Below are 11,811 nucleotides of genomic sequence, written 5' to 3'. Positions count from 1 at the left end.
CTGTTTTTCCCTTCACAGATGCTGCCAGACCTGCTGAGCTTTTCCAGCAATTTCTGTTTTGTTTCCTGATTTCCAGCATTTGCAGTTCTTTCAGCTTTTACTTAGGATCTGAAAATACCTGGACATGATTTCAAGACTTTCGGGAAGAACGGAAATGGAGTAACAGGCAGAAAAGTTCCTCCCAAACTGGAGATATTGGTGCATGGGTTTGAAAGGAGTATACAAGCTCTCTTCTATCAGAGAACCAGGATGATCTTCTGACAAGATATTCGGATTAGATGGTCATGGCTCTCAATGTCACCAGTTATGTACCCTCAAAATGTTTTTCATCTCAGCTGCAGCATGTAACCTTGGTGGAAGAGGCAATGTGTATCTCATGGTTCGGTCAGTTGTACATGTTTTAGGGAGGGTATTCACTAGAGGGGTGATGTTCAAAATGGTAGATCTTGTATCAAATCAACAGTGGGTGGTGAATGATATTACAGTCTATTTATTTTGCATACATGTTTTGCATGTATATAACACCTGAACTATTACCTTCAACAACATAACGATCATTGTGGGGCATATCAGAAACGATTGGGAATGGTGTAGATGACAGTGATTGCAGGCACACATAGCATTAAAGCTATCAGCTCTATGGAGCAGAGATTTGTCAGCTAGTGGCTTGTAATTTACAGTCTAAAGGTCTGTTTCTCTGCGATCTGCTTGTAAATAACTGTAAATTAGCATCTTTTGAAGTGCCAGTGAATAATATGACACTGAGGTAATGGAATCAGCAAAGATAACTGATCTTAACAAGAGGAGTAGAGGGAGTTACAACTGGATTCAGTGATGAAGATAAAATTTCAGTTGCCCGTGGTTCCTGTCTGTGTTTGCTCTTCTTGCTTGAAGTCTCCATTGTGGCATTGCTTGAGGGCAGGATCAGGTTCAATAATGATGGCTCTCTTGGAGCAACAGCCCTCCAGCTCCATGCATTTAGGTTCACATGAGAAGTCATAAGATGATGTGTCAGAAGTTGCTAGTGTTGATAGAATTGCAGCCTAGTATGGGTCACTTTATTTAGGAATGGGGAGTGCAATGGTAGGAAAAAGAACAACCAGTGAAAACTATAAAGGGGTAATGTTGGATTGATACATTATAGTGATGTTCTTTTAAGTGGACAAACATGAGATATATTAAGATAACAAGGTCTAGAGCTGGATGAACACAGCAGGCCAGGCAGCATCAGAGGAGCAGGAAAGCTGATGTTTCGGGTCTGGACCCTTTTTTAATTCTGAAGAAGGGTCCCAACCCGAAACGTCAGCTTTCCTGCTCCTCTGATGATGCCTGGCCTGCTGTGTTCCTCCAGCTCTACACCTTGTTATCTCAGACTCCAGCATTGGCAGTTCCTACTATCTCAGAACTATTAAGATGTCTATTTTCTGGTTTCTGCTTAAGGTCACACTTTATACATCATAAAGAGTTTGTTTAATTTCTTCCCCATACCTGCACATGTAAAACCATCACCACTGAAACCTTCAGAACAAAGGCAGCGATACGATCCTGGTGTATTCATACATTTAGCGTTGAGATTGCAATGATGTGTTTCATTGATGCACTCATCAAGATCTAACAATTTTTAAAAAAGACACACAATTGTTTAAATACAGTACACTACATCACATTTATCCTTAACACATCTTGTAAAGCTAGGGCTAAAAAATACCCTTTTTATAGATAGCATTATAACATTAAGAACAGAAAACAATTAGCGCACAGCAAGTCAAGCAGCTTGTTATGTGATGATTTTATTAATTCAGTAGTCTGGACTTGTATCTGCAGAGTGTCACTTACAGCTGACAATGCCAAATATATATTCAGAGTTCTGATGAAGAGTCGTCAGACTCAAAACGTTAACTCAGCTTTCTCCTCACAGATGCAGCCAGACCTGCTGAGTTTCTGTTTCTGTCCCAGAATTAAATTGTTTTTTAATAAACCACGCTCTAGATGTCCACACATCCTCCATGTTTTAAGGATAGGAGTGAGATCTATAGTCATGGACAAATTTCTAATACATTTCCAATCCTCTAGCACCTGAAGCTCTGTGGTGGGAACTTTGAAAGCAGAAAATGTCATTTAATTGCTTCCAAACCCTGCTCAAGTGTTTGGTCCTAACTTTGTCAGTCAATCAAATTGTATCAGCGCTGCCCACCCTCCTCTCCTCAAAACTCTTTGAAAGAAAATGCTGGAATTGCTACAATTCCTTCAAATGTGTAATGTAAAATTAATTTTACTGCTTTGTCAATATCTCATAATGTTATTTCATCCTTGGGGCTGTTTGTACATTGGGGCACCTGTTATCAATACTTATAGGGAAGTGTACATTTTAATGCTTACTGATTTGCAATGTGGTCTATGCAATTTCATTACAAAATCTTGAGCAAACAAAATGCAATGAAAGCTTAGCTTTCTCATTAGATAATCATAGAACAGACAATTAGAATTATCATGAGTCTCTTGCCCACAGAGCTTTATGTGTGGTTAAAAATTAAACTTCATTATCATGAAGTTAAAGGGTCTGGCCACAGGAGGAATTCTGAATTCAGATCCAATGCTCTACAAAGTGGAACCTATCACGAAGGTCTACAGGGTAAAGACAAATTCTGAAAGCTAACTGCGGTGAAGGGAACTTCAAAGGAATGAAGCTTTTATCGATTCAGATGAGAATTTTGCAGTTTCAATAATTCAGTTCAGTCTGTGCTAATATAGAAATTGAGCCAGTAAACGGGATTCTTTTCTTCCAACACATTGTTGGTGGTATTGTTAAATGGTATTGGAATGCAGCTGTCTGCAATAACCAATATTGAGTCATGATTTTTAATTTAGCACTGGAATCATGTGGTCCAGAATTCCATCGGTCTTCAATTTCATTGAATTTTACTCTCTGGCCTCCCCATTACAAATTACATGTTTTTAAACGAACTTGCAACATTTGAGGAATTGGTAATATGAACCCAGAGGTAGACCATGCCACCACTTTACGGTTTTATAAACCTGATCCAAAAAAACTGAGTTAAGCATTACTACCTTTGTATCCCACTTATACCCTTTAATAACTGTGTTCCTCCAACTTTTGCCTCTTGTCAGTCTGCCACTCTCTTTGCCCCACCCTTGGTTGATATATCTCCAGTTTTCCAAGTCCTAGTACTAGGATTTCCTCCTCGAGACTCCCAGCATCTCCACATCTCTGACCTTGTAAAGTCCCTGCTTATCTCTTCAACTCAGCTTTTAAATTGTGACTTCTGATATCTCATTTTTAGATACTGTGTCAACTTTTGCTGAATTGTGCTTCTTCAAAATGCATTGGAATACTTTTCCATATGACTTGTATTATATAAATTCAATATAAATTTTTATAATATTAATGCTAAACTCTTCTCACCATCAGAAACCTTTAGAATGCATGCTGCTGATGAGGAAACGAAATACTGAATAAGTAGAGTACTATAATCTCTAGGAAAACAGTTTTCAGCACAAGTAAGAAAACAATAAAACTGCAAATGTAATGCATTGCAACAACCAGAACTTTATCTAACTGCAATTTCTCCCATCTAGTGTTTATCTATTTAGTTGCATGCAAGACACGTTTTCTCTTATAAAAGCATTGCTACTTGAAGGTAGCCTAGTGTAGGCTCCAGCTTGATAAACACATCCTTCTTTTCTCACTTGATCATGAATCACTCACCTACACATTCAGTGCCATCACCAATCCATCCCTCACGGCAGCTGCATTGGAAACTTCCAGGAATATTGACACATGAAGCATGCATATCACAGTTGTGGGCCCCGATTTCACACTCATCGACATCTGAATGAGAAAAATAAAGCTGTCACAGCAGATACATTTCAGAACTAACATTACTTTAGATCAATTGTTAGATAAAGCAACCAAGGCTAAAACATTGAAACAACTGTGTTGTTGATTTATAAGATGCTTTGTAGGATTAGTGTTTAATGTAACTGATTTAGCTAACGTGAGTCTTGTTTTTAGCTAATATCATCATTCAGTGCTACTTTGTGGGATGCTTGTGAAGTTGTGAACAACCTTTAGAGTATTTGGCAGAATAAATTTTCTGTCTGAATCACTACAGCTTAAGATATGGAATATGCATTAGGTTTGCTAATGTAGAGAAGTAGCTGACTTATTCTCACATAAAGTTTGAGGAGGGTATATACTCATTGTTTTTGCAAAGCTATTCTCTTTTATCAGTCAAACATACATGTGCTGGTATTCTTATCTTAGTCCTAAATATAACTGAGAGGTTAAATTTTCTCTCAGGTTTATTATTTATGTTACTTTGTGCTCTTCTTTTCATCATTGATCTCTCCGCAGAAACCTGAGCTGTGACGTTAAAGTGGGTAATGAGTTCCCAAACTTTCCCTCTGCTGGTCATCATCATCAGCAATAACTCAGTAAAGATCATCCACATCAGGAATGTCACGGGTCCTGGGCTCTGTGGTCCTTGTGTGGATGATAAGCCCAGTACTAGAGCCCCACCCGGTGTTTCCAGGAGGTGAAATTGGTCCTTGGCCTGGAGATCGCTGGTATTCCTTTCTCCAGTTCCTTTTCCATACTTCTTGTTGATAGGTTTTCTCAAAAAATTGTAAGGTTATGTATTTGGTAGGAAGAATAGAGGCTTAGCCTACTATCTAAACAGGGAAAGGCTTTGGAAATCTGAAGCAGAAAGGGACTAAGTGTCCTAGTTCAGGATTCTCTCAAGGTTAACATTAAGGTTCAGTTGGCAATTAGGAAGGCAAATCCAATGTTAGCATTAAGTTCAAGACAGCTAGAATACAACAGCAGGGATGTACTGCTGAGGCTGTATAAGGGTCTGGTTAGATTGCATTTGGAATACTGTCAGCAGTTTTCGGCCCTGTATCTAAGGAAGGACGTGCTGACATTGGAGGGGGTCCAGAGAAGGTTTACAAAATGATCCCGGGGATGAAGGGCTTGTCATATGGGGAGCGGTTAAGGACTTTGAGTCTTTACTTAATGGAGTTTAAGAAGGATGAGGGGGATCTGATTGAAACTTACAGAATACTTAAAAGCCTGGGTTACAGTGGACGTGAAGAAGATGTTTCCATTCATGCGAGAGACTAGGGCCTGAGGGCACAGCCTCAGAGTGAAGGGACGACCCTTTAGAACCGAGCTGAGGAGGAATTTGTTCAGCCAGGGGGTGGTGACTCTGTGGAATTCAATGCTGCAGAGGGTTGTGGAGGCCAAGTCACTGAGTGTATTTAAGACAGAGATAGATAGGTTCTTGATTAGTAAGGGGATCAAGAGTTATGGGGAGAAGGCAGGAAAATGGGGTTGAGAGACATGATCAAATGGTGGAGCAGACTAAATTGGCTGAATGGGGAGGTGATGGCCAAGTGGTATTATTGCTGGACTGTTAATCCAGAGACCCAGATAATGTTCTGGGGACCTGGGTTCGAATCCTGCCACAGCAGATGGTGAAATTTGAATTCAATAAATATCTGGAACTAAGAGTCTAATGATGACCATGAATCCATTATCGATTGTTGGGAAAAACCCATCTGGTTCACTAATGCCCTTTAGGGAATGAAACAGCTATCCTTACCTGGTCTGGCCTACATATGACTCCAGACCCAGAGCAATATGGTTGACTCGTAACTGCCCTCTGGGTAATTAGGGATGGGCAATAAATGCTGCCTAGCCAGCGATGCCCTCATCCCATGAGTGAATAAAGAAAAAAGAATGGCCTAATTCTGCTCCTATCTCTCACATTCTTATAGAGTTCCTTCACACTGGAAATTTCCTCCAATTTGCTTTCTTCTGAATAAGGGTCTCCCACACATTGTCAAATATGTCGTATTTCTTGAGGGAAGTCTTCAGAAAGTCTTTGAAACATTTCCTTTGTCCTTGTCTTGTTCGAGTGCCTTCCTTGAACTGGGTGAAGACGATTTGTTTTGGCAGTCGGAACCCAGGCATCCTAAGCACATGTGATACTTTGTGATTAACCCATTGAAAGTTAAATCAAAACAGCCTTTAACTTTTCTTCTCACAGCTTGAGGTGCTCGGGACCTCTGCACCTTATTCTATTCACATTCACATTCACATTATTCCGAAATCAGGAGGTCACCGTTCTACTGGGCTGACTCAATTTCTTGGGTAGTCTCTGTTCGAATGGAGTTAAACTTTAAACCTAAACTGAATTTTTTTTACCTTTACCTTAATTAATGATATTATAACTTGTTAAACATGAATACTTTCAGATACAGCACAGTAACAACTCTCAAGGAACACTCTGGGAAATTTCTGAGTGGATGGTGAAGAATCTCAACTGCTGTTGGAACTGAACAACATATTATGAGAAGAAATTCCTAGCATCAATGTGCACTCCAAAAATTGGACGCATTTATCTCTATTTTAAATTTAAAACCACATTCATTTAACATCAACAAGTGAGTGAAGAAAGCTTTTACTGATCTTCCAGTAGTGGGTCAGTCCTACCTGAACACCCAGTTGTTCCCTTCTTTACAGAATATCCCAGTTGGCAATGGCAAATGAAGGAACCTTTGGTATTTTCACAATCACCATAGAGACAGATATTAGGATTCAAGTCACACTCATTCACATCTGCAATGAGACAATGTAATGTCACTTTCAACAACACTAGCAATTGCAAAGTCCATTTCTTCTGTAACATACCCTTTCTAGATTTATATTCTTCCACTAGAACAGTTAAAATTCACTTACTTTGTGCTACATTTACACCAAACATGCTCAATTATGGGAAAAAAGCTAAACATTGTTAATCTAAATAACAATATCATAGTCATCTTGGTGTTTACCAATGCAGGTCCTCATGTCCATAGAAGCCATGAATCCATCAAAACACAGGCAGCGATACTCCCCGGGGATGTTAGTGCACTGTCCACCATCACAGATATCAGGATTATCCTCACATTCATCAATATCTAATGAGGCAAGGCAAAACATAAGGCAAGTGTCATCATTTTGAATATCCCTCTTTAATTTGTTAACTAGCCATCAACAAATATCTATTGTACAGTAAATAGTTCTGACTAGTATTAGTTGTGATGAAAATGGCACTACTATCAGAAATTTCTTTGGATCTATTTTGTGTCTAATGACGAATAGTGAGATGGTGTTGAACGCTTGATGAGAAAAAAAAACTTAATCAGGGCCATTTTACAGATTATAAACAGATATCAACTGCATAAATAAAGAAAGTGGATGATCTCAATGAATTATTTTAAAATTTGCAACATTTATTGTTGTCTTACTACATGAAAACATATTATTTTCAATTTACCTGCACAGGTTCTCTTATCAGGCATAAGAGCATAGCCCTCGATGCAACTGCATTCATAGCTTCCTTCGGAATTTGTACAATGTGTGTCACAGCCACCATTCATGATGGTACATTCATCAATATCTGAAATATGAAGAGAATGACGCAAATGGCCTCAGTCAGGTTTTAGATTTCTCATATACATACACATAAAACTGGATATACTGATTACAGTTTGAATGTTTGTTTCATTGGAGAACTTAGGTCAAGGGGCAAGTTCCAGTGTGCTGTACATCATCAATTTTGGAATGAATAAGGAATTGAATTTTCTCGAAGTTTCTCCTGATCTTCTGCCACATCTTTAGCAGAAGTCCAAATGGTGATGGAGAGGGTGGAATCCTAAGGAAATCCTTCATCTAAACAAAGATGATGGGATTAGGTAATTCCAAGTTGATGCTTTAAAAGACAGTAAATTGATAAAGTGGGAATGTGCTCCAGGGTGGGTACTGAAAGAATTCAAGGAGATAATGGTCTTGGGAAGGTTTTTCTTGGAATAAGAGGTGATGTGATCCAGCTTAGTGAGAGATAGAGAAAAGGGGCATAACACAGGGATGGAGAACAAAGTAAGTAAAGGCAGGGAAACTATGCCAGAGATTGTTAAAGACAGGACATATCACTATTGGAAGTGTTTTTTCTTGATCAAGGAAAAACAGACATTAATAAAGCTAAGTTATTCGTAAATGTTAATAGAAAATCTTACAGGAAAATCAGATAGGGAATCATCTTCAACAAAGAAGTCCTGAAGAACACATCCATATTCTAGTGAACGCACTAAGGTGCAGCGCAGGGTGGTGGGAGGAGGTTAGAGGGATGAACTGTCCTCTTGAAGACTTTTTTTAAACAGATGGGGGCTTACATTCATTTCTGTTGTCCACAGACTCAATTTGGACTCAGTGAACTTGCAGAGTTTGCTCCCAGTAGGATTCCCCTTATCACCAAATGGTCTGCTCATGAAAAGGAGAAAAATCATGCTGATGGTACAGAGCAGGACCTCACTGTAGCAGCAGCAGCAGGAGAGTGCCTTCTGGGACAGGAGCATCCAAGAGATCAGAACTGGAGTTCCATAATCTTGTCTGAGGCTTGGGCCTTCAACAGCTAAGTGTTGGAGTTAGAAAGGAGGAAGAAGACACCCATCAAGATCCTCGCTCTCCACAGGATAATTCAGGTTGTTATTGTCCTTGCTAAGCCTTCTGTGTACATTATGGTGCTTCCAGGAAGTAATGGGAGCTTTATTGGAACTCACCTTGGAAAGGGTTTGGCTCTAGTCTTCTTAGTGGGATGGGGGAAGAGAAGCCATGGACTGTTGCATTCAAGATAACCAGGCCCAGCACTTGTTCTTACAAAATTTGATCAGGCCTCCATAATAATGGTCCATTTTAAAATTATATATACCTCCCTTTTGTTCTGTAATATACAGGAATGTGCTTCCCAGCTATATGTTAAAACAAAGAGCTGATACCAACCAATTTTAGGCCCACACCTAATGTTCACCTCCTCCCCACTGCCTTATGGTCACTTCTCCCAGGTGATGCCTTCTAACCTTGTCCAGACATGGTCTCTGTCAACCACCTCCTGTTTGTTACTGGAGAGTGCCTCTCACCTTCACTCCAGTATTACCTGGCAATTACTCCTTCTCCCTTTCTGATCCTAACAATGGCTCCAAAATCAAGTTGTTTTCCTGGTGAACTGACTGGGGAAACTTAGCAAGCATATCGCTGTATTATGCAAATGAAATCTGAAGCTGAATATCGGAATTGGTACAGGGATTGCTCCCTATACTTTGATCATGGCCTTCACAGAACAACCCAAACCCTAGATATTTTTAATCAATTCTGTTCAGACAGGGTGTGACATGCATCTGGAGTGAGTGGGAATTAAGCATGGGCCTTCTGGCCCCGAGATAGGGACATTGTCATGGTGCCACTAGAATCTCTAAAACAATTTCTAAACTGAGGGAAAATGGATAACAACCAAATATTGGCATTGGTAGCTTTCTAAATTAAATGGGGATGGGAAGGTGAGATTGCAATAACTTACTTCTGCCTTCAGAAGCAATTTCTCTCAGGACTAATGGGAGAAATGGTAGCTTGAACTTGAAAGTAGAACATTTAAAGACAATTCAGCCTGCTAATAAGCTGAATGTTTATACTATGAATGATAAGCTAATTCAATAACAGAACTATATATACTATAAATATTTCAACAAATCTTACCAACACAGCCTTGCCGATCAGGAGTAGCCTGGTATCCAGTGTTGCAAGCACATTGATATGTTCCAACCATGTTTACACACTTGCCATTTCTACAAAGATTGTCGCTGAGGGAACACTCATTGATATCTGAAAAACACCCGAAATAAAGCAACAAAATTTATTTATTATGGAAAACATTTTCTGGATCAACAGCCGAAAATAAAAGTCTGGAAGTAAATAGCTGGTCATAAATAGACTTATCATCGCCAATGAGGAACCTAGTTTCTCTTACCAACACAGGCACTACCATCTGGAGTCAGCTCATGTCCTGGAGGGCATATACACCTGTAACTACCTTCTGTGTTTATACAGGTCCCACCACGGCACAGAAGAGGGTTCCTCTCACACTCATCAATATCTGCATGGGCAAAGCAAAGGTAATATTAAAACATTAAAGTTTCTGATGACTAATCAGTTGAGTTAACCATTTAAAGAATATGATTGGCCCTTGATATTGTAATTTGTTGACTTGTTTATTAAATTCCAAACCCTCTAACATCTGACCTAAAAATATATTATCAGCTACACTTTGGCATCTGTGTGCAAACACAGATAATAACGTTCTAACCTAAGGGCCCTTCTATGGATATCAAAGAAACACAAAATTGGGGAGGCTTTTCATTTCCTGCTTTTCTTTACATTGTATTTTAATTTTCTTTCCAAGTTCCATCTTAACATTCTTTTCCCCATTTAGTGATTCGGCTATCTGAAAACTAATTACCATGTTTTAAAAAGTATTCAAACCAAACGACTGTGAAATCTAGTTGAGAGATTCTGTACGCCTGAAGTGAACTGTATACTGTCTCAGAGATACACAGCACTGAGAGGAGAGGGACAACTTGTTTTCTATACACTGAAACTAAAATAATTTCCCCTTTGACCTGACAGTCAGCTTGATACCTCCAGTTATGGGTCTGATTGTGAATTTGCTATGTGAGGAACTGACAGTGTGAAACATATTCTATTAATTTTTGGAACACATGTTGATTGAGATGAGGAGGAACTTCTTCACCCAAAGGGTTGTGAATCTGTGGAATTCCCTGCCCAGTGAAGCAGTTAAGGCTACCTTGTTGAATGGTTTTAAGGCAAAAATAGATAGATATTTAACAGTAAAGGGATTAAGGGTTATGATGAGCAGGCGGGTAAGTGGAGCTGAGTGCATGAAAAGATCAGCCATGATCTTATTGAATGGCAGAGCAGGCTCAAAGGGCCAGATGGCCTACTCCTGCTCCTATTTCTTACAGTCTTATGTTGGAGCTAGTGTGCTTCAATGATGTAAGAAATTTTTAATTTGTGTGAATGATCTTTTCTAAACAACACTATTCTCTATCATTGATATATACAGCATTCCAAGCAGAAAAAATGACTTCAAATGAAGTCCATTACAAAAAAAATACAACCCAAAAGAAAACCCTATATTTTATAGCACAAGAAGTAAATGCAGATAAATCTAAACTATTATAAAAATGAAGTCTGATATCAGGAATAAAGTTATCCTATAAGGATTATATTGAACAGTGCTGTAATCACTGCTGGACATCCAAATACATTTTCTCAATGCTGATTGCCTACAGGGCTCTAAAATGTTAGTTTCATTCTCAAGTACAGTGTTTTGCTGTTAAAGTAAACCCTAGCGTATTTCTACTCCTCCAGCTCAGTTTTAGAAAATGAATCTACTTTTAGATCCCTCCATGCGAAAGATCATTCTGTGGTTAAGCCAAAGGTCAGAAGCTTGTATTCTAACATCTGTCTATGTATCTCTTAGGTGGTTTCATGAAGTTTGTGAAATGACTGGGTGATTTTCCAGCTGATTTTTCTCCCCTTCCTGTGAGTAAGTGTATTGTATCTCTCTGGCTCCTCTTCTGATTAAATCATCCTCTCTTGGTTTGTTTCATTTATTAGTTGAATTTTCAGCTGAAAATAATTTTTTTAAAAATTAGCCTGGTTTCTGAAGTGCACATGCAAATATACTTGAGGGCCCTGTATAATCCCCAATGTAATAGAATCTGAGGGAATTGCTCCGGAAATTGAAGATTCAAATGGACAACTCCATTGCAGGAACCCTCTGAAAGTATCCATTTAAATCAGAGTATTTGGATGGTTTTGCTGCAGTTAATAGTTACCGATGAACAGCTGGACAATTAAAGACCTAGACTAGCTCCTGGGTAACTACTAAG

General features: G+C 39.0%; 1 protein-coding gene across 1 annotated transcript in view; it reads right to left on the bottom strand.

Moving 5' to 3' along the window:
• LOC109912114 (fibrillin-2-like) overlaps positions 1 to 11,811 on the bottom strand; it is a 152,909-nt gene that overhangs the window by 94,383 nt on the left and 46,715 nt on the right. The window contains exons 16-22 of the mRNA XM_048595128.1: positions 9,867 to 9,992; positions 9,596 to 9,721; positions 7,344 to 7,466; positions 6,859 to 6,984; positions 6,518 to 6,643; positions 3,728 to 3,850; positions 1,489 to 1,611 (exon numbers count right to left, since the gene is read on the bottom strand). Coding sequence (XP_048451085.1) covers positions 1,489 to 1,611; positions 3,728 to 3,850; positions 6,518 to 6,643; positions 6,859 to 6,984; positions 7,344 to 7,466; positions 9,596 to 9,721; positions 9,867 to 9,992 — 873 coding nt within the window. The remainder of the gene's footprint in view (positions 1 to 1,488; positions 1,612 to 3,727; positions 3,851 to 6,517; positions 6,644 to 6,858; positions 6,985 to 7,343; positions 7,467 to 9,595; positions 9,722 to 9,866; positions 9,993 to 11,811) is intronic.

Source organism: Rhincodon typus, chromosome 3 (genome assembly GCF_021869965.1).
Source record: "Rhincodon typus isolate 14 chromosome 3, sRhiTyp1.1, whole genome shotgun sequence".
NCBI classification, from domain to species: Eukaryota; Metazoa; Chordata; class Chondrichthyes; order Orectolobiformes; family Rhincodontidae; genus Rhincodon; species Rhincodon typus.
This window is presented reverse-complemented; position numbering and strand designations above follow the sequence as displayed.